Source organism: Pseudorasbora parva, chromosome 8 (genome assembly GCF_024679245.1).
Source record: "Pseudorasbora parva isolate DD20220531a chromosome 8, ASM2467924v1, whole genome shotgun sequence".
NCBI classification, from domain to species: Eukaryota; Metazoa; Chordata; class Actinopteri; order Cypriniformes; family Gobionidae; genus Pseudorasbora; species Pseudorasbora parva.
Window position 1 is genome coordinate 329,913 of NC_090179.1, and position 22,588 is coordinate 352,500.

At 46.5% G+C, this 22,588-nt stretch overlaps 2 protein-coding genes across 5 annotated transcripts in view; one reads left to right on the top strand and one right to left on the bottom strand.

The window, feature by feature from the left end:
• Nucleotides 1-5,147: 5,147 nt before the first annotated feature.
• srprb (SRP receptor subunit beta) lies at nucleotides 5,148-17,523 on the bottom strand. The gene is made up of 7 exons (XM_067449899.1): nucleotides 17,271-17,523; nucleotides 10,121-10,215; nucleotides 9,956-10,033; nucleotides 9,799-9,881; nucleotides 8,642-8,778; nucleotides 8,499-8,553; nucleotides 5,148-5,475 (listed from the first exon to the last, which is right to left on the bottom strand). The coding sequence occupies exons 1-7, from the start codon at nucleotides 17,506-17,508 to the stop codon at nucleotides 5,274-5,276; spliced, it is 888 nt and encodes a 295-aa protein (XP_067306000.1). The 5' UTR covers nucleotides 17,509-17,523; the 3' UTR covers nucleotides 5,148-5,273.
• Nucleotides 17,524-17,918: 395 nt separating this feature from the next.
• cux1b (cut-like homeobox 1b) overlaps nucleotides 17,919-22,588 on the top strand; it is a 15,931-nt gene continuing 11,261 nt past the window's right edge. For all 4 annotated transcript variants that reach the window (XM_067451513.1, XM_067451510.1, XM_067451509.1 and 1 more), the window contains exons 1-7: nucleotides 17,919-18,062; nucleotides 21,231-21,341; nucleotides 21,521-21,568; nucleotides 21,685-21,763; nucleotides 22,083-22,220; nucleotides 22,358-22,481; nucleotides 22,561-22,588. The exon at nucleotides 22,561-22,588 is cut by the window's right edge and continues 49 nt beyond it. In XM_067451513.1, the coding sequence (XP_067307614.1) occupies nucleotides 18,006-18,062; nucleotides 21,231-21,341; nucleotides 21,521-21,568; nucleotides 21,685-21,763; nucleotides 22,083-22,220; nucleotides 22,358-22,481; nucleotides 22,561-22,588 (585 nt within the window). In that variant the 5' untranslated portion in view covers nucleotides 17,919-18,005. The remainder of the gene's footprint in view (nucleotides 18,063-21,230; nucleotides 21,342-21,520; nucleotides 21,569-21,684; nucleotides 21,764-22,082; nucleotides 22,221-22,357; nucleotides 22,482-22,560) is intronic.

Sequence of the window (22,588 nt, forward strand, 5' to 3'; positions counted from 1 at the left end):
ATTGGGCTGGCCACTCCATAACATTAATTTTGTTGGTTTGGAACCAAGACTTTGCCCGTTTACTAGTGTGTTTTGGGTCATTGTCTTGTTGAAACAACCGTTTCAAGGGCATGTCCTCTTCAGCATAGGGCAACATGACCTCTTCAAGTATTTTAACATATGCAAACTGATCCATGATCCCTGGTATGCGATAAATAGGCCCAACACCATAGTAGGAGAAACATGCCCATATCATGATGCTTGCTCCTCCATGCTTCACTGTCTTCACTGTGTACTGTGGCTTGAATTCAGAGTTTGGGGGTCGTCTCACAAACTGCCTGTGGCCCTTGGACCCAAAAAGAACAATTTTACTCTCATCAGTCCACAAAATGTTCCTCCATTTCTCTTTAGGCCAGTTGATGTGTTCTTTGGCAAATTGTAACCTCTTCTGCACATGCCTTTTTTTTAACAGAGGGACTTTGCGGGGGATTCTTGAAAATAGATTAGCTTCACACAGACGTCTTCTAACTGTCACAGTACTTACAGGTAACTCCAGACTGTCTTTGATCATCCTGGAGGTGATCATTGGCTGAGCCTTTGCCATTCTGGTTATTCTTCTATCCATTTTGATGGTTGTCTTCCGTTTTCTTCCACGTCTCTCTGGTTTTGCTCTCCATTTTAAGGCATTGGAGATCATTTTAGCTGAACAGCCTATCATTTTTTGCACCTCTTTATAGGTTTTCCCCTCTGTAATCAACTTTTTAATCAAAGTACGCTGTTCTTCTGAACAATGTCTTGAACGACCCATTTTCCTCAGCTTTCAAATGCATGTTCAACAAGTGTTGGCTTCATCCTTAAATAGGGGCCACCTGATTCACACCTGTTTCTTCACAAAATTGATGACCTCAGTGATTGAATGCCACACTGCTATTTTTTTGAACACACCCCTTTCAACTAATTCAACTAATTGCCCAATTGCACAGCCTTAAGAGCGTGCATATCATAAATGCTGGGTCTCATTTGTTTTCTGAGAATCTACTGAACCTACTGGTAACTTGTTTGCCACGTAGCAATAAAAAAAATATACGAAAAACCTTGATTATTCTGGTTAGTCACATTGTACTGCTATTATTTTGAACAATACTGTATATTTTCTCAGGTGTTCAAATACTTATTTGCAGCCCTATCATACAAATAAATAGTTTAAAAATCATACATTGTGATTTCTGGATTTATTTATTTATTTTTTATGTTTCTCACAGTGTCCATGCACCTACGATGACAATTTCAGACCCCTCCATGATTTCTAAGGGGGAGAACTTGCAAAATAGCAGGGTGTTCAAATACTTATTTTCCTCACTGTATATTCCCCTGTCTATGCGTATATTACTGTCTATGATCCTTAATGGATCAGGTTGTTTACATGGTGGAATATTTCATTTGATTGGTTCATGGAAAGGTTTATCCCATCTGATTACAATTTCGGTTTGGGCATTTTTATTCTGATTGAGGTGTTTATATGAAGCATTTTCATTGGGATTTGACTTTTAAACAGGTTACAGTGCTCCATGTAAACGCACCTGAAACGCAAACATAGCAAATCTGTATGTGACCAACTGAGCAATTCGATTGCTAATTGGATCCCAATGTCCTGCAGACCAGGCTTCAGAACTGATTTGCTGAAATCAAAACAGGGACAGGAAAAGATGAGCGTCAGCCAGTGAGATTGCCGTTTGAGCATTAGCTTCGCCCACTACCGGAAAAAACGGCATATCTTCTACTTGTTCTTAAAAGCTGTATCATTTTAAATTAACTCTGGTATTTTGACAGGAAAATACAACAAAGAATATTGATAACATGTAGCGTGTTGATTCTGTGTGATATGCAAGACTCTCACGCGTTTGTTTCTGAGAAACGCACTCAGCAAAGTGACGGCGAGTTGTGCGCCTTTATATACGTCGTCAGATGAATCAACAACAAGTGGGACACAATCATGAAGTGGAACGAAATTTATTGGATATTTCAAACTTTTTTAACACATCAAGAACTGAAAAATTGGTCGTGCAAAATTATTCGGCCCCCTTAAGTTAATACTTTGTTGCGCCATCTTTAGCTGCGATTACAGCTGTAAGTCTCTTGGGGTTTGTCTCCATCAGTTTTGCACATCAAGAGACTCAAATGTTTGCCCATTCCTCCTGCAGAACAGCTCGAGCTCAGTGAGGTTGGATGGAGAGCGTTTGTGAACAGCAGTTTTCAGTTCTTTCCACAGATTCTCGACTGGATTCAGGTCTGGACTTTGACTTGGCCATTCTAACACCTGGATATGTTTATTTTTGAACCATCCCATTGTAGATTTTGCTTCATGTTTTAGGTCTTGTTGGAAGACAAATCTCCATCCCAGTCTCAGATCTTTTGCAGACTCCATCAGGTTTTCTTCCAGAATGGTTTTTAATTTGGCTCCATCCATCTTCCCATCAATTTTAACCATCTTCCCTGTCCCTGCTGAAGAAAAGCAGCCCCACACCATGATGCTGCCGCCACCATGTCTGACAGTGGGGATGGTGTGTGTTCATGGTGATGAGTTGTTGCTTTTACGCCACACATAACGTTTTGCATTGTTGCCAAAAAGTTAAATTTTGGTTTCTTCGGACCAGAGCACCTTCTTCCACATGTTTGGTGTGTCTCCCAGGTGGCTTGTGGCAAACTTTAAACAACACTTTTTATGGATATCTTTAAGAAATGTTTTTCTTCTTGCCACTCTTCCAGAAAGGCCAGATGTATGCAGTATCCGACTGATTGTTGTCCTATGGACAGAGTCTCGCACCTCAGCTGTAGATCTCTGCAGTTCCTCCAGAGTGATCATGGGCCTCTTGGCTGATCTCTGATCAGTCTTCTCCTCGTATGAGCTGAAAGTTTAGAGGGACGGCCAGGTCTTGGTAGATTTAAAGTGGTCTGATACTGTTGAAGAATTTTTTATAATTTATGTTTGAGTTCACACAAGAAGTCAACATCTGTTTCTGCCATAATAAAACACCATAAGACAGTGTCTTTTGAAACCCAGGGGGTAGGGACGGGAACCCTAGTTTGAGAGTTTTCCCTCATCAGAGGTGTCGGCTAATCTAAATTAGATCTAAGACCACTGTTTGTTGCTTTTCATTTAAATGAGTTCTAAGACAGAAGGGGGGCCAGGTATGTGTGTGTGTTTCTTACTTTCCCTCTGTAGGTACAGGGACCATTGTGTCCCATGACAAAAGGGTTGGGGGGGAAAAGAAAGGTCCAAGCTTTTATACCTGTGTCAGTGTTTTACAAAAACAAAAGGAAAGATGAAACAAATGTCTCCACATTTGTTTCATCTTTCCTTTTGTTTTTGTAAAACACTGACACAGGTATAAAAGCTTGGACCTTTCTTTGTTTCCCTAGTTCACACTCGACGCAGGCATTACCTGGTTGACTGTGGATTCATTCTTGCAAGGATTAAATCTTTATAAAGACACAATTGGCTAAGGTTTGTCTCTTATTCAGAAATGCAACGGAGTTAATATAATTTTGCCTATACAGATACTCCTTCCATTTCAATATTATCGCTTGCACAGCGCTCCTTGGGATGTTTAAAGCGTGGGAAATCTTTTTGTATCCAAATCCGGCTTTAAACTTCTCCACAACCGTATCTCGGACCTGCCTGGTGTGTTCCTTGTTCTTCATGATGCTCTCTGCGCTTTAAACGGACCTCTGAGACTATCACAGTGCAGGTGCATTTATTCGGAGACTTGATCACACACAGGTGGATTCTCTTTATCATCATTAGTCCTTTAGGTCAACATTGGATCATTCAGAGATCCTCACTGAACTTCTGGAGAGTTTGCAGCACTGAAAGTAAAGGGGCCGAATAATTTTGCACTCCCAATTTTTCAGTTTTTTATTTGTTTAAGTTTGAAATATCTAATAAATTTCATTCCACTTCATGATTGTGTCCCACTTGTTGTTGATTCTTCACAAAAAATAGTTTTATATCTTTATTTTTGAAGCCTGAAATGTGGCAAAAGGTCGCAAAGTTCAAGGGGGCCGAATACTTTACCAAGGCACTGTATGTTGGAAACCCTAGACACTGTTTTGGGTTCAAAAGATAAGCTTGTGCTGAGCTGATAAAACAGTTAACTTATCTGAATCTGGCACCACCAGGTCATTTTTGGCTGATGCTGTGGCCTAACTTGGGGATTTAAAGATTCAAAATTCCTTCTGGGGGCAAAATTATGAGTAGCTATTTGAAAACAAGTAGGTGCTGAGCTCGTGTGAAGAGTGCACACTTCACTAATATATAAAGTGGGAGAAAACATCCGTAACACCCGTATCACAGTACTGCTAAACCAGCCCCCGGATGACCTACTGCGCATGTGATGGACACTTCACTGTCTGAAAGCACACACTCTATAGTAGACACTAATACCTTATAGAACATGCTCACATGTAATGTTAACATGTTTCAGTTCACAAATCCTCTGTGTTCAAGAATTCAAGAGTTTGGCCTGATGGGATAGTTTGATGGTGATTTAACGGTCACCGTTTAAACCGTTTTCCTCTCTAATTACCCGAGGTGTGTAACAGTGTAAGTATATCTGCTTTCTGCACAACAATAATTGAATCTTTAATGATGGAATATGAGCAATTCCTCTTTATTCCATAAGGTGGCGATCTCCGTTACACACGGTTTTTACTTATACTTACTGCAGACTGAAAACGAAACAAGTATAATCTGCTAAATTTGACTTGGCTCAGTGATTCACTTCTTGTTGAACACAAATATTAGTATAAATACAGATATTAGCGTCACTGATGGAGCTATCGGCAAACGAAATACTGATTATGAAGATGTTGAAATTTATGGTTTTGAGAAAATAGTGATGATGGTGTAAAACACTGAACCCTTCCAGGCTTCAGAAGGGAAGGAAACATGCTTTGTTTGATTCTTCTGTAACTGCTACTCTGATATCAGGAGAGTTTCATATTATCGTGACAGGTGGAGATCCATCCGTGTGAGACAGAGATCTAGGTCGCTGTAGACCCCGATATGTAAGAATGCTTACACAGAGAGCTGAACCTGTATCGCTCCCTTAAATAGAGTATTGCCTGAACCTTTGAACCGTTTAGCCACTTATTAAACTGAAACAGCATGAAAACAAGCCGTCTTTAATATCATTCACAGCCTCTAGCGAAACAAAACACAATCTGAAAACAAGGAGTGGGATCTGAGACTGAGAACCCGAGGGCAGAAGCACAGAGAGTCCATGATGAGTGGCTCAGAGTCTGGCCAGGCTCTTCTCCAGAGCACCGATGTCGGCCTCGTCTTTACTGCCTCGGGCGCTGCACTCGATGAACTCCACACGAGCCGCCAGCTGAGAGAACTCGAAGTCTTTGCCTCTCTTTCCCAGAAACACTGAGCCTCCGACGGCCCCGTCCTGAGAGGAGAGCGCCGCAGACCTCGTCAACCTCAGGGTGTTCCTGTGGAGCGCACACACACACACACACACACACACACACACAGAGTGTTAATGACCTTTTCCACTGACAAAAACAAGACGATAACTAAATAAAAACCAGGCTCATGCATTTCAAATTAAGACTCCAGGGGCCTATTGCACAAAACTAGGATAACGGATTAAGCCAGGATATCTTGGTGATCTTGAATCTGTATACAAAAGTGAGTTCACCGCTGTCGTGTAAACGTACCCTGAAGGCACACTCACACCAAGAACGATAATGAAAGAAAGCTGTATATTAGCGGATAAACGGAGCCAGAATCACCAAGATATCCCGGCTTAATCCCTTATCCTAGTGTTGTGCAATAGGCCCCTGGTGTATTTCCAGCTTGTTTATGATTAAAAGTTATGCATTATATATAAAATATATGAACTGTGTTTAATTTCATTCCCATTTAAATTCATAGTCAGGAGGAAAGTACAGTTTTTGACACATTATTGAGTAAAGTAGGACCCTATAAAATCCATTTTATTTTTTCCCAAATTCAGTTTTTTCTGCTTTAATTTTTGCTGATTCCTTTTTTCCCATTTACATTTTTGGGAATTCAGTTTATTTTACCCTTAACTGTTACTTTACCATGTAGTGAATTGTTCTGTGTGTTAAACATATCCAGAGCTGTGAAAAATAAAAATAAAAAAATACACAAAAACACAACACTGCCAGAAGTTCTCCCCCAACTTCAAAGGCCCCTTTAAATGATTAAAACTAGAGGCTTATCTTAACTTTAAGGTTACTTTTATCATGAAAACTATCCATATACAGCGTGTAATACGCATGTGTGTTTGGAACAGAGGGGAACACGGTCGCATTTGCAGCAGATATGCATTACTGCCTAATGTGCCTATCATATAAAATCAGAGCACGAGATGACAGGGGTCGAGCAGAACACCTGAAAATCTGAATACTATTTGTCTGTATTTGCAATTGCAATACATGAGCCGCAGTTCAGCTGCGCGCGACCAATGCTGCCTGTGTAAGCACAACGGGCGCACGGCTCCCGCTATCCACACGCAAAGCTTCTGCGCTGCCTGCATGTGCAGTGTGAAACCGCCGTTAGCGTCGAGTTTCTTAACTTCTCCGCTGACGAAAGCAGAGCGTGGACTGCTTCGCCATGCTTTCATTGTTTTGAGGGCCGAGCTGAAATGACGGGAGGAGTTATGTCGCAAAGATTTGCTTCCCCCGTCTGCATTTTCCTCAGACATACGTTCTCCTCCCACACAAAACAGAATTTCATTACAAATATGTAAAATTCTGGGAAAATCTGCATTAACACTAGCCTGACAAGCCAGACCCACATCCAGATGTTTGGTCTGGAAACTCACTGTCTGTCAAACTCCCTCTGCACGCGATAGGATAGCGCTACACCAACCAGAGCAACGAAGGTGAAGCGGAGCTCGCTGACAGATTAAACATTCACCGTATCCGGTCGGCTAAACTCCGAACACATCTTCCCTTCTTCAGAATGACTTCAGTGCCGTTCTTTGTTCTTTTCTCAGAGAAAAGCTTAACTCAAGTCTTTCAGAGTCGCGGTCAAAGCTGATTCGAAAGACCGCCGCCGTTCGCCAGTTTCTGTGTTTACTAGAAGCACGCAAACGCAACTCGGCCGTCGTCATTATGGCCCCGCCCACCGACTCTATACATGATGTGATTGGCCCATCCAGATTGTAAGGAATACAGCTCAGAAGGGTATTGAGAGTTCCTAGACAACACTTGCGGGCAGATTAAATTTGCTGCCGCTAGGGTGCGTCTAGATTTCTAGGCTACGTTAACACCAGATTCCGCGCTAATATCCAAATTTCACGTTAATGTCAATTCCGGGATTCCGGAGACGCTGTTCAGCCAATCAGGACCAGAGGCGGGCATTAACTACAGTGAGTGAGGGCGGGGCTAAGAGATGCTGTTCAGCCAATCAGGACCAGAGGCGGGCATTAACTACAGTGAGTGAGGGCGGGGCTAAGAGATGCTGTTCAGCCAATCAGGACCAGAGGCGGGCATTAACTACAGTGTGTGAGGGCGGGGCTAAGAGACGCTGTTCAGCCAATCAGGACCAGAGGCGGGCATTAACTACAGTGTGTGAGGGCGGGGCAAAGAGACGCTGTTCAGCCAATCAGGACCAGAGGCGGGCATTAACTACAGTGAGTGAGGGCGGGGCTAAGAGATGCTGTTCAGCCAATCAGGACCAGAGGCGGGCATTAACTACAGTGTGTGAGGGCGGGGCTAAGAGACGCTGTTCAGCCAATCAGGACCAGAGGCGGGCATTAACTACAGTGTGTGAGGGCGGGGCTAAGAGACGCTGTTCAGGCAATCAGGACCAGAGGCGGGCATTACCTACAGTGAGTGAGGGCGGGGCTAAGAGACGCTGTTCAGCCATTCAGGACCAGAGGCGGGCATTAACTACAGTGTGTGAGGGCGGGGCTAAGAGACGCTGTTCAGCCAATCAGGACCAGAGGCAGGCATTACCTACAGTGAGTGAGGGCGGGGCTAAGAGACGCTGTTCAGCCAATCAGGACCAGAGGCGGGCATTAACTACAGTGAGTGAGGGCGGGGCTAAGAGATGCTCTTCAGCCAATCAGGACCAGAGGCGGGCATAAACTACAGTGTGTGAGGGCGGGGCTAAGAGACGCTGCTCAGCCAATCAGGACCAGAGGCGGGCATTACCTACAGTGTGTGAGGGCGGGGCTAAGAGACGCTGCTCACTGCTTTTATATTTTATATATATAAAAGACTAAAACGGCCATGTATTGAAATCAGTCATAGATTACACACAGACACACACACACACACACACACACACACACACTAGCGTTTAGACTGTACGGCCCTCCATTTACTTTGCCAAAGTAACGGTGGCCCTCAGACTAAAACTGTGGCCCACCCCTGGTTTAGAGCGTCGCCACACTGCAGGATACTTGACTTTTATCTTCATTATTCTTATGGTAAGGACCCTAACATCGAACACTACTAACACAGAGGTGCATACTCACAGCTCCTTCTCCAACTGCTGCTGGATTAATTTGGCTGATTTTGCCATAGAGATATCTGCAGAAGAACACAAACAAACATGTACTCCACACACACTTTACACACACTGCACATTAAAGCATGGCGGAGGGGATGGGCCACTGACCCTGTTTGTTGCAGGCGAGCAGGAGGGCCGGGGCGTTCTTGGCCACGGTGCTGTCGGTGAGGATGGAGTACAGGAACTCAGCCACGTCTCGCACGTCCTTCTGGAACACACTGCTGTCCACCACGAACACAATGGCCCTGCAACACACACACCACAGGCCTCAGACAATGCACAAGCTACAGGACATTCAGAAGAACACACACACACACCACAGGCCTCAGACACAGCACAAGCTACAGGACATTCAGAAGAACACACACACACACACACACACACACACACACCACAGGCCTCAGACACTGCACAAGCTACAGGACATTCAGAAGAACACACACACACACACACCACAGGCCTCAGACACTGCACAAGCTACAGGACATTCAGAAGAACACACACACACACACACCACAGGCCTCAGACACTGCACAAGCTACAGGACATTCAGAAGAACACACACACACACACACCACAGGCCTCAGACACTGCACAAGCTGCAGGACATTCAGAAGAACACACACACACACACACACACACACCACAGGCCTCAGACACAGCACAAGCTACAGGACATTCAGAAGAACACACACACACACACACACCACAGGCCTCAGACACTGCACAAGCTGCAGGACATTCAGAAGAACACACACACACACACACACACCACAGGCCTCAGACACAGCACAAGCTACAGGACATTCAGAAGAACACACACACACACACACCACAGGCCTCAGACACTGCACAAGCTACAGGACATTCAGAAGAACACACACACACACACCACAGGCCTCAGACACTGCACAAGCTACAGGACATTCAGAAGAACACACACACACACACCACAGGCCTCAGACACTGCACAAGCTACAGGACATTCAGAAGAACACACACACACACACACACACACACACCACAGGCCTCAGACACTGCACAAGCTACAGGACATTCAGAAGAACACACACACACACACACACCACAGGCCTCAGACACTGCACAAGCTACAGGACATTCAGAAGAACACACACACACCACAGGCCTCAGACACGGCACAAGCTACAGGACATTCAGAAGAACACACACACACACACACCACAGGCCTCAGACACTGCACAAGCTACAGGACATTCAGAAGAGCCATTGTGGACACCACTCACCGAGCCATGGCCTTGTACTTCTCCACAATCTGAACTCTCAAACTCTCATGACCAGGAACATCGATGAGAGTCCAGCTGCTGCCCTAAAACAGGAGCGCAGCGTTAACCCACTGAACACAAACACACACACGGTGAAGAGATAGACATCATAACTCACGCGGTCACTCTTGGTCTTGTATGTGGCACTGCTCTCTGTGATGGATGTCTGAGTTCTCACAAATTTCCCTAGCAACAACTGGAGAGACACAGACAATCACTTCCGGGCTGATGTTTGTGCTGTGGTGTGTGTGTGTGTGTGTGTGTGTGTGTGTGTGTTACTCACACGAGTGAACAGGAGAGTCTTCCCGGAGTCACACAGTCCCAGCAGCAGCACGGCGTTCCTCGCTTTACTGGAGCCCCAGAATTTCCCAAAGAAAGCTGTAAAAGTCACAGCATGGAAGCTTGAAGGTGCTCTCTGAACCGTGTCATCAGGTACCAGAGGTCATAGCGCAAATTTTGGAATTAAAAATGGCCTTGATTTGAAACCAAGCCGGCAAAACAACTGGTTAGCTAGTTTATATACCTTCATATTAGCATCATCAACTCTGCCCCGCCCACTGACAGCATCATCAGCTCTGCCCCGCCCACTGACAGCATCAGGCTTGTTTGAGATGAGCAAAATCTGCGCAGAATCGATCACCGGTGATCAGCGCGAGATGCATGCCGGTTAGAAATGTGTCCGAGGGCGGCCCGCCTTGCTCTGATGTCATGCCGACGTATGTCAAAAATCTCTCGCGATGGCGAGGCGGATGTGTCGGATTCTGCAGTCGAGCGCAGTTGCTCTCCACCGACTGCGCGGAGCAAAAGCATGATGGGAAACGACTTGCTGACGACACAGCTTAATGCTCATTGGTTTAAATAACCGTGATGCAAGGTTGTTTTTTAATATATTTGAATTTAAAACTCTGGTATCATGTTTTTATGTGTATAAATTATGTGTGCATATTCTCAAACTCTCGGACAGTGCGGTCTTTCTGTGGGTTATGTGATTGTTGTCATATTAATAAAAATATATAAAAACATGTGTGTAATTAAAGTAAAAATGCTTGATAAGCAGGCCTTTCGAAAGGAAATAAATAACAAAAACTTTGGGTGCCTTGTTCATAATATTTATTTTCATATAAAAGCAACAGAACTTAAATTACATCCAGTTTATCAGCAACAGAGCGCACAAGTGTGAATCCCGCGATATCTGCAACTGATCTCGCAGGTGTCTGATCCACTACGAGAAGAGAGAATTGTCCGGCTTGCCTGCACTTTTTTCACTCCTCCCCTCACTGCAGCCGCCTAGTCTCGCCTTTATTTCAGGCGAGGCAAGGCGCATCTCAAACAAGCCTATCATCAGCTCTGCCCCGCCCACTGACAGCATCAGCTCTGCCCCCACCCACTGACAGCATCATCAGCTCTGCCCCGCCCACTGACACCATCAGCTCTGCCCCGCCCACTGACAGCATCAGCTCTGCCCCACCCACTGACAGCATCAGCTCTGCCCCGCCCACTGACAGCATCAGCTCTGCCCCGCCCACTGACAGCATCAGCTCTGCCCCGCCCACTGACAGCATCAGCTCTGCCCCACCCACTGACAGCATCAGCTCTGCCCCACCCACTGACAGCATCAGCTCTGCCCCACCCACTGACAGCATCAGCTCTGCCCCACCCACTGACAGCATCAGCTCTGCCCCGCCCACTGACAGCATCAGCTCTGCCCCGCCCACTGACAGCATCAGCTCTGCCCCACCCACTGACAGCATCAGCTCTGCCCCACCCACTGACAGCATCAGCTCTGCCCCACCCACTGACAGCATCAGCTCTGCCCCACCCACTGACAGCATCAGCTCTGCCCCACCCACTGACAGCATCAGCTCTGCCCCACCCACTGACAGCATCAGCTCTGCCCCGCCCACTGTCAGCATCATCAGCTCTGCCCCACCCACTGACAGCATCAGCTCTGCCCTGCCCACTGACAGCATCAGCTCTGCCAGCCCACTGACAGCATCAGCTCTGCCCCACCCACTGACAGCATCAGCTCTGCCCCACCCACTGACAGCATCAGCTCTGCCCCGCCCACTGACAGCATCATCAGCTCTGCCCCGCCCACTGACAGCATCAGCTCTGCCCCGCCCACTGACAGCATCAGCTCTGCCCCACCCACTGACAGCATCAGCTCTGCCCCGCCCACTGACAGCATCAGCTCTGCCCCGCCCACTGACAGCATCAGCTCTGCCCCACCCACTGACAGCATCAGCTCTGCCCCACCCACTGACAGCATCATCAGCTCTGCCCCACCCACTGACAGCATCATCAGCTCTGCCCCGCCCACTGACAGCATCAGCTCTGCCCCGCCCACTGTCAGCATCATCAGCTCTGCCCCACCCACTGACAGCATCAGCTCTGCCCCGCCCACTGTCAGCATCATCAGCTCTGCCCCACCCACTGACAGCATCAGCTCTGCCCCACCCACTGACAGCATCATCAGCTCTGCCCTGCCCACTGACAGCATCAGCTCTGCCCTGCCCACTGACAGCAGGCTTGTTTGAGATGCGCCTTGCCTCGCCTGAAATAAAGGCGAGACTAGGCGGCTGCAGTGAGGGGAGGAGTGAAAAAAGAGCAGGCAATCCGGACAGTTTTCTCTTCTCGTAGTGGATCAGACACCTGCGAGATCAGTTGCAGATATCGCGGGATTCACACTTGTGCGCTCTGTTGCTGATAAACTGGATGTCATTTAAGTTCTGTTGCTTTTATATGAAAATAAATATTATGAACAAGGCACCCAAAGTTTTTGTTATTTATTTCCTTTCGAAAGGCCTGCTTATCAAGCATTTTTACTTTAATTACACACATGTTTTTATATATTTTTATTAATATGACAACAATCACATAACCCACAGAAAGACCGCACTGTCCGAGAGTTTGAGAATATGCACACATAATTTATACACATAAAAACATGATACCAGAGTTTTAAATTCAAATATATTAAAAAACAACCTTGCATCACGGTTATTTAAACCAATGAGCATTAAGCTGTGTCGTCAGCAAGTCGTTTCCCATCATGCTTTTGCTCCGCGCAGTCGGTGGAGAGAAACTGCGCTCGACTGCAGAATCCGACACATCCGCCTCGCCATCGCGAGAGATTTTTGACATACGTCGGCATGACATCAGAGCAAGGCGGACCGCCCTCGGACACATTTCTAACCGGCATGCATCTCGCGCTGATCACCGGTGATCGATTCTGCGCAGATTTTGCTCATCTCAAACAAGCCTAGCATCAGCTCTGCCCCACCCACTGACAGCATCAGCTCTGCCCCACCCACTGACAGCATCAGCTCTGCCCCACCCACTGACAGCATCAGCTCTGCCCCACCCACTGACAGCATCATCAGCTCTGCCCTGCCCACTGACAGCATCAGCTCTGCCCCGCCCACTGACAGCATCAGCTCTGCCCCGCCCACTGACAGCATCAGCTCTGCCCCGCCCACTGACAGCATCAGCTCTGCCCCGCCCACTGACAGCATCAGCTCTGCCCCGCCCACTGACAGCATCAGCTCTGCCCTGCCCACTGACAGCATCAGCTCTGCCCTGCCCACTGACAGCATCAGCTCTGCCCCGCCCACTGTCAGCATCATCAGCTCTGCCCCACCCACTGACAGCATCAGCTCTGCCCCGCCCACTGTCAGCATCATCAGCTCTGCCCCACCCACTGACAGCATCAGCTCTGCCCCGCCCACTGACAGCATCATCAGCTCTGCCCCGCCCACTGTCAGCATCATCAGCTCTGCCCTGCCCACTGACAGCATCAGCTCTGCCCCGCCCACTGACAGCATCAGCTCTGCCCCGCCCACTGTCAGCATCATCAGCTCTGCCCCGCCCACTGACAGCATCATCAGCTCTGCCCCGCCCACTGACAGCATCATGAGCTCTGCCCTGCCCACTGACAGCATCATCAGCTCTGCCCCGCCCACTGACAGCATCAGCTCTGCCCCGCCCACTGTCAGCATCATCAGCTCTGTCCCGCCCACTGACAGCATCATCACAGCTTTGCCCCGCCCATTGACAGCCCATAGAACAGTTTGGGGGGGGGGGGGGGGGGGGGGGGGTATTTGGCACACTGATTGTGGACTGGTCCAACATTAACTACACCAAATTTGGAGTGTCTAAAGCCCCGTTTCCACCACAGGAACTTTACCCAGGAACTTTGGGTGGTACTCGGTGTGTTTAGACCGCAGGAACCAGGGTCTAAATGAAGTCCCTGGTAAATATTTCCTCCTCCAAGCGGCCCTGCTCGCGAGGTAGTACTTTTTCAAAGTTCAGGAACTTTCGAGGGCGGGACTTGAGCGCTGAACATGCTGATTGGTTGAGCTCAGGCAGCATTTTATTTCAACTCGGCATTTTTAATGATGGCCCTTACACGCCGCGCTCATGTTGACAAGAGAGGAAAGCTCATTTTTCTGAGAGGTTAACTTTTTATTTCGTAAGTTATGAAGATAATGTTGGAGTAATGACACAGCGTATATTGCCCCAGGCAGTTTTTACTTTAACTGCGCCTGACAGAAGAATTTTTTTTTTTCTCAGATGATTATTTAAACAAAATAAATAGCTTATTATATAATACTGTATTAGTCCTGGTGGCCGTTAAGAGTTGCTCTGGCTACAGTTAACACACTCCAGCTGCTGGAGAAAACAGCGGCGACATTTTTGATGCGGCAGACAAACTGCTTATGTGACAAAATGATTGCGATTGAAAGTCATCACATGTAAACACCAGATCGGTTTAGATAACGCCTCATGTAAACAGTCCACTAAATCTTTCAATCGGTACACACAAAAATGAATACTGTCCGTTAGGGCTGTCATTTTAAAAAAAGATCTAATTGAACGGAATTAAAATATCAAGCAATGCATTCGAATATATTCAATTATCTACAACGCCGTCATCTCCAGCAGCTGAAATGTGTTTACGGATGCCATAGCAACTCTCAACGGCCACCAGGACTTACGGTTTATAAAAGCTATTCATTTGTTGTAAAGTGTAATAATCATCTCAGAAAAATAAATTCTAATGTCAGGCGCAGTTGAAGTAGTTAATGATTGTTTGCTTACATAGGCGTAGGGACCATAGACTGTAAAAAAATATGGACGTAGTGTCCGTGACGTCACCCATAGGATTCCGATAAGCCGTTCTGAAGCTTAAAGTATGGCCGAGCTGGGCGTTGCCATCTTGTGAGCGAGTCAACGCGGTGTCACTCCCGGATAACAGAAAATGGGCAAAAAGGCGGGATGTGCGCGGAGCTGAGGTGACGCAATAACTATAGACGACAGATAAATGGCTATCCACTTGTAACCACGCCCTTAATATGCAGAACCTTAAGGCTTAATATAACGGAAACGAATGAGTTATAAAAAATTCACCCCCCTCAGAGTTGTCATGAAGATCAAAATTAGCCTTATAAGCCAAAACCACAATTTGTACCAGGCTGTAAACATGTTTTTTCTGCTTTAAAGTTGAGAATTTTAACATGGGGCTCAATGAGATTCTGCTCCCTTCTGGAGCCTGCCTCTAGTGGCCAGTTAAGGAATTACAGTTTACATTACTTCCGTATTGGCTTCAAGAGAGATCGCGGGAGGTTGCCGCTTGGTAGGGACAGTGTCATTATGCCAACATTATCTTCATAACGTCTTATGAAATAAAAAGATTATCCCTCAGAAAAATGTGTTTTCCTCTCTTGTCATGCTTGGTGCATGAGCGCGACGTGTGCTCTTCAGTGGTGAAGGCGCGCGCTGTGTACATCACATAAGGACGCACACTCAAAGTAATCGGTCAGGTCATGGTGAAATGTTTAGTTATCGATTCATGAAAAGGTTTATCCACCCATCTCAAAACGATTACAATTTCATTCAGTTTGGGCATTTTTATTACGATTGATCAGGTGTTTATATGGAGCATTTTCTTCAGACTGGACTTTTAAACTGATTACAGTGCTCCATGTAAACGCACCGACAGTAAAAAAAAATTGCGCTACATGGCACTTTAAAAACCGGATAGTTTATTTATAGTTCGATTACGGATATTTCACGTCATCTTCGAATGCATATCGAAAAGTGACAGCCCTGGTCCGTCACTGGCTTGGAGGAGCAGTCGCGCAGTCCTACATCACCGGACTAATTTGACGAATCTTCTCGGAACTTTATCGCGGTCGAAATGCAGACAGCTGCAGGTCTGGGGGGGAGAAAAGTTCCTGTAGAAAAGTTCCTGGTACAAATTGTTCCGGGTAATTTTGGTGGAAACGGGGCTTAACTCAATCCCTCTATTACCACCACCTGTCCAAAACTGACTTCCAATTCTGATATCCAATTTTTCTACATCGGCCATTTTGAATTAGGACGTATTTCATGAACGCATTAGCGTATCGTTATGAAACTCGTGTGGGTCATCGGCTCGATGCCCTGAAGGAGCCCGAGACATTTCGGACCAGCGCCACCTAGTGGTAAAATCAAATATCCACATGCTTATAACTTTGGTTGACTTCTTTCATGGGAGTCACGTCCTTAGATTCTCAATTAATTTGTGCAATGTTGTGATTTAGCGCTTAATCGTTCACGAATGTCTTCGAAGCCCCTAGTCTGATCAAGACGAAACCACAGTTGGAAAATCTGAATCATAGGTTGACTAAATAGTAAAAGGCCAAATGTCAAAAGTTTGATAGTAAGGGGCAGAAAATGCACTCAAAGTCAGGACTGAGTCTATTTTTTTTTGTACATGCTCATAAGTACAAATGTCTATAACTCATAAATGAAATTAGATATTTTCACCAAATTTGGCACACTTATGTTTGGCGGCACTCTGAAGACACACACAAAAAGTGACGGGACTGTGCCACTTGGTGGAGCTATAATCAAACAAAACATGAACTTGAGTCTATACAACTCAATATGGGTTTTCAACCTTTATTGATTACAACCTTCTCCAAATGTCTTTGCTCATTAGTGCAGGTGGTCTGCTGATAGCTTCAGTGTTTGCTTCTCTTCTGCTTGGCCCTGATAACCGCTGCTTGCAGATAGATGTCTACTTGATATACTATATGTTGGAAATTACTGTTGTCATGTTCCCTGTTTGTATGTGCACGACATTTAAAAAAAGCATCATCAGCTCTGCCCCGCCCACTGACAGCCTCATCATCATCTAGCCTCATCATCATCTGCATCAAGCATGCTGGAGAAGTTTCCACGCTTCTGGTGTGAATTAGAGTTAATTAAAATTATTCAGATTCTCATGTAATCCCACACTGACTGAAGATGATGAGACCAGATCAAACCATCTGTTGCAGGACTCATATTCATACACAGCACCACTGTTTTATGGTTATTATACTGCTCTGACTCCAGTGATGGTGTGAATATTAGTAATACTGAGGCCATATAAAGCTGCTTCTTACCGACAGTGAGGATCACGAGCGCTAAAGCCACACATATCCCGATGAGGAAAATGACCTCTTCTTTCTGCAGCTCCTTCAGGAATTTCTCCAGAATGGGCTCCGAGGAGAAATCCTCCAAATCTGGATGAACCTTCTCGTCCATGATGTTTGTGCACACATGGGAAGCGGACAGAAGACGGCGGAAGTGAAGGACACGTGTACTAACTGCGCTGTCTACTATGGAGAAGGCGGTCCTCATGAATATTCATACAGATGCGCGGCCACGACTGGCCAATCCGCCCGCGGTGCCTGATGAATATTAACGAGCTGATCCTTTACCATAGTAGCGTTCATTCACCACCTGTGGGAGTAGCACGAAATGTGTCCTAATAATGTCAATTGCACAATAGATAAATTATCCTTTCTGTTTTGTGCCACCTTATCGTTTCTATTAAACTTTATCGTTGTTATTAATTAGGTCGCGCCATTGAGTGTGACATGACAAATGTTACTTTTCTCCGCGTTTAGTAGGATGGACCAATCACAGTTGTTTGATTAGTTCCTTATTTCTCTCAGTCGTTTAATTGGTGTGGTTATGGCGCGTTTCGTTAATATCTCGCACACTGTCCCTCTGATGTGTTGGATTTCAGTATGCGTGCATAAATGTTCTTATAAACACACAAACGCTGTGAAAAGCTGTCTGACAGAGCCGCGCATGCGCACGAGCCGTCGCGTCGTGTTGTGGTGAAGAGGAAGATGGCGGCGGTGTCGATGTGTCAGTACTGGAAGCGCTTCGACTTGCAACAGCTGCAGGTCAGTGGATGTCCACCTTTGTGTGTGTTCATGTGTGTGTGTTCGGATGCTGGACACACAGGCTGGGCGGTTAATGGTCAGCTTTATTCATCGGTCAGTGGATATGGGATATGAACATCCTCAAAAGCACATAGAAACATAAACAGATATCATAACATTCCTTTAATGCTGGAGATATTTTTCTTTTTACTGCATGAATCACTCGGTCAGAAGATGCTGACTGCTCTGGTGTCACACCTCAGTGTTTACCGGTCAGATTAAAGGGGGGGTGAAACACTCAGTTTCAGTCAGTGTCATGTCAATCTTGAGTACCTATAGAGTAGCATTGCATCCTGCATATCTCCGAAAAGTCTTTATTTTTTTTATAATTATATAAGAAAGATGCGCTGTTCCGAGTCTTTCCGAAAAAAGCCGAGCGGGTGGGGGCGTGTCATGTGAGCGGAGCTAAATAATGACGTGTGCAGCAGCGCGCTGCAGTGAGGAAAGTGAGTCGCTCTGTGAGGAAAGTGATTCGCCCGCCGCGTGAGGAAAGTGATTCGCTCAGTGAGGAAAGTGATTCGCTCTGTGAGGAAAGTGATTCGCTCAGTGAGGAAAGTGATTCGCCCGCCGCGTGAGGAAAGTGATTCGCTCTGTGAGGAAAGTGATTCGCTCAGTGAGGAAAGTGATTCGCCCGCCGCGTGAGGAAAGTGCGTCGCTCTGTGAAGAAAGTGATTCGCCCGCCGCGTGAGGAAAGTGATTCGCTCAGTGAGGAAAGTGATTCGCCCGCCGCGTGAGGAAAGTGAGTCGCTCTGTGAGGAAAGTGATTCGCCCGCCGCGTGAGGAAAGTGATTCGCTCAGTGAGGAAAGTGATTCGCCCGTCGCGTGAGGAAAGTGATTCGCTCTGTGAGGAAAGTGATTCGCTCTGTGAGGAAAGTGATTCGCTCAGTGAGGAAAGTGATTCGCCCGCCGCGTGAGGAAAGTGATTCGCTCTGTGAGGAAAGTGATTCGCTCAGTGAGGAAAGTGATTCGCCCGCCGCGTGAGGAAAGTGCGTCGCTCTGTGAAGAAAGTGATTCGCTCAGTGAGGAAAGTGATTCGCCCGCCGCGTGAGGAAAGTGCGTCGCTCTGTGAGGAAAGTGATTCGCCCGCCGCGTGAGGAAAGTGATTCGCTCTGTGAGGAAAGTGATTCGCTCAGTGAGGAAAGTGATTCGCCCGCCGCGTGAGGAAAGTGATTCGCTCAGTGAGGAAAGGGATTCGCCCGCCGCGTGAGGAAAGTGATTCGCTCAGTGAGGAAAGTGATTCGCCCGCCGCGTGAGGAAAGTGATTCGCTCTGTGAGGAAAGTGATTCGCTCAGTGAGGAAAGTGATTCGCCCGCCGCGTGAGGAAAGTGAGTCGCTCTGTGAGGAAAGTGATTCGCTCAGTGAGGAAAGGGATTCGCCCGCCGCGTGAGGAAAGTGCGTCGCTCTGTGAGGAAAGTGATTCGCTCAGTGAGGAAAGTGATTCGCCCGCCGCGTGAGGAAAGTGAGTCGCTCTGTGAGGAAAGTGATTCGCTCAGTGAGGAAAGTGATTCGCCTGCCGCGTGAGGAAAGTGAGTCGCTCAGTGAGGAAAGTGATTCGCCCGCCGCGTGAGGAAAGTGATTCGCTCTGTGAGGAAAGTGATTCGCTCAGTGAGGAAAGTGATTCGCCCGCCGCGTGAGGAAAGTGAGTCGCTCTGTGAGGAAAGTGATTCGCTCAGTGAGGAAAGTGATTCGCCTGCCGCGTGAGGAAAGTGAGTCGCTCAGTGAGGAAAGTGATTCGCCCGTCGCGTGAGGAAAGTGCTAATACAGATCGACCGCCGGCCTATCAGTGGGTAAGTCAGTAGCTACTGGTTATATCACCTGTTTAGCATCCTACAAGCCAGCGCTTTGATGGGCGTATGCTGTTGCTCTCTCTCTCCCTCTCTCTCTCTCACGCGCTTCCGGTAGAATTGTCCGTAAGGCCCATACAAGGAAATTCCGCCCCCACTAACGTCAATGGGGACGCATGATCTCAAAAAACTTGCCGAAACTTATGACTAACCGGAAGTAGTATTTTTGACAAAGAAATACTCCCATCAAACGTCCACCTTAACTTTTGAAACTTTGTCAATGTTTAGTATGGGATTCCAAGTCTTTAACAGTGTAAAAAGATCAGTATGCATGAAACAGCATTTCACCGCCCTAACCGATAAGTCAGTTCTTCTGGGCTGAAGGGCTCAGTCACACACACACACACACACACACACACACACACACACGGAACTAACTCATATTTACTGTGTGTGTGTGTGTGTGTGTGTGTGTGTGTGTGGTAGTTAGTCCTCTTAGAATGATCAAAAATAAAACGCGTATTGAAGGTGTGTTTGGATTAAATATGGATCATATTGGTAGCCCAGACAGATGTGTGTTGCGCTGGTGGGGAAAGTTACTTTGAATAAGTAATGAATTACAATATCGCGTCACTCCCTGAAGTAACGAATTGCGTTACTTTTTAAAAAGTAATGTTACGTTACTCAATGTTGAATTAGTTTTCTCACCTGGGCTGGGCTTGTTGGTAACAGCTTTTATATGTTTGGGTACATGTAAAGAGCCTTTCACACCAAAGTTGAAATAATAATCCTCAGGCTGAAGGGAGCACACACACACACACACACCTGCAAACCTTTCAGCTGTGCTGTCATTCTGGATAACAGGATAATAAGATGAGTTTAACCAATAAAAACATCACATCTATAGTTATTTTCACTTGTGGTTTAACTGAATCATCAAAGATCACTTTTTTGAAAAAGTAACAGATATTTTGCTGTACATTTTAAAAGTAATGCATTGCTTTACTGGTTACTTAAAAACGAATCTGATTACGTGCTCAAGTTATTGTCATCTCTAGAGTGAATGATTCAAGGACTCACTTTGAGACTTCACTTGTTAATTAATGGTTGAATCAGTGTTTCTGAACAAATCTCGACTAAATGATTCAATGACTCACTCATAAACACTTGTTTCATTACTGAATAAATCAGTGTTTTTGAATGAATGATTCAATGACTAACAGTCACTTGTCGCCCCCTGGTGGTGAAGCAGAGCTGGAATAATAATGTGGCGATCTGTCTTCCTCATCAGTGAATGTGAGAGCGGTGGCGATTGTAACCGTAGCTGTGTCCTCATGTGTTTCAGAGGGAGCTGGACGGCACCGCCACACTCCTGGCCAGCCGACAGGACGACAGCGAGCATTCCCGGAAGAAGCTCATCGAGCAGAGCCGCGAGTTCAAGAAGAACACGCCCGAGGTGTGCTGAGGCAACCTGACTCCTCCGTTTAACAGCTAGGGTTTAATATCAATGACATGAAATCGCTAACAGGGTCTTAATATGACCAGTTTAGGACCTTTACAAATGTCTTAAATTGGAGCAGAAACTGTGTGTGTGTTTTGCACTGAAGCTTCTTCATGTGTGTGTGTGTGATGCAGGATCTGAGGAAGCTGGTGTCTCCGCTGCTGAAGAGCTTGCAGGCCGAGGTGAGTGTGTGTGTGTGTGTGTGTGTGTGTGTGTGTGTGTGTGTGTGTGTGTGTGTGAGAGAGAGAGAGAGAGAGAGATGCTCTCTCTGATGTTTCCTCATCTCTTTCTCCTCTAGATCGATGCGTTGAGTAAGAGGAGTAAAGAGTCAGAGACGGCCTTTCTGAACGTCTACAAACGGCTGATAGATGTGCCGGGTATGTGCGATCACAACACTCATATTTCCCTTCGTATGGCAACAATGGAAGGGGTAATAAAGAAGATATTCAGAAATCAGGGAATGTCTATGCGGAGCAGCTTACGATCTACTGCGGATGATATGACAGGGTGTATTGGAAAGTACAGACATTTCAGAATAAGTCATGTGTGTTTCTCTCTCTCTCTCTCTCTCTCTCTCTCTCTCTCTCTCTCTCTCTCTCTCTCTCTCTCTCTCTCTCTCTCTCTCTCTCTCTCTCTCTCTCTCTCTCTCTCTCTCTCTCTCTCTCTCTCTCTCTCTCTCTCTCTGTGTGTGTGTAGATCCGGTGCCGGTGTTGGAGCTGTCGCAGCAGCTGCATCTGAAGGTTCAGAGGATGCACGACATTGACACGGAGAACCAGAAGCTGCGCGAGACTCTCGAGGAATATAACAAAGAGTTCGCAGAGGTCAAGAACCAAGGTGAGACACACACCTTCTCATTTTTAACATCATGTGATCGCTGTAGTAGTTAGTGGAAGTACTGTACTGTCTACACACACACACACACTCCAGAGACAAACAAGTGTGTGTGTGTTATATGTGCCGTGTGTTTGCAGAGGTCACCATTAAGACGCTGAAGGAGAAGATCAGGGAATATGAGCAGAGCGTGAGGAACCAGGCGGAGAATCTGGCCCTGGAGAAACAGCAGCAGATCCATCAGGACTACGCTGAGAAGGAGAGGTCAGTTCCCATCATGCTCCACCTGAGCCGCTCCGCACCGCACGCTGGGTTTGTTTATCGAGTGTGTGTGTTTTCACAGGAAGTTCCAGGAGTCACACGAGTCTCTG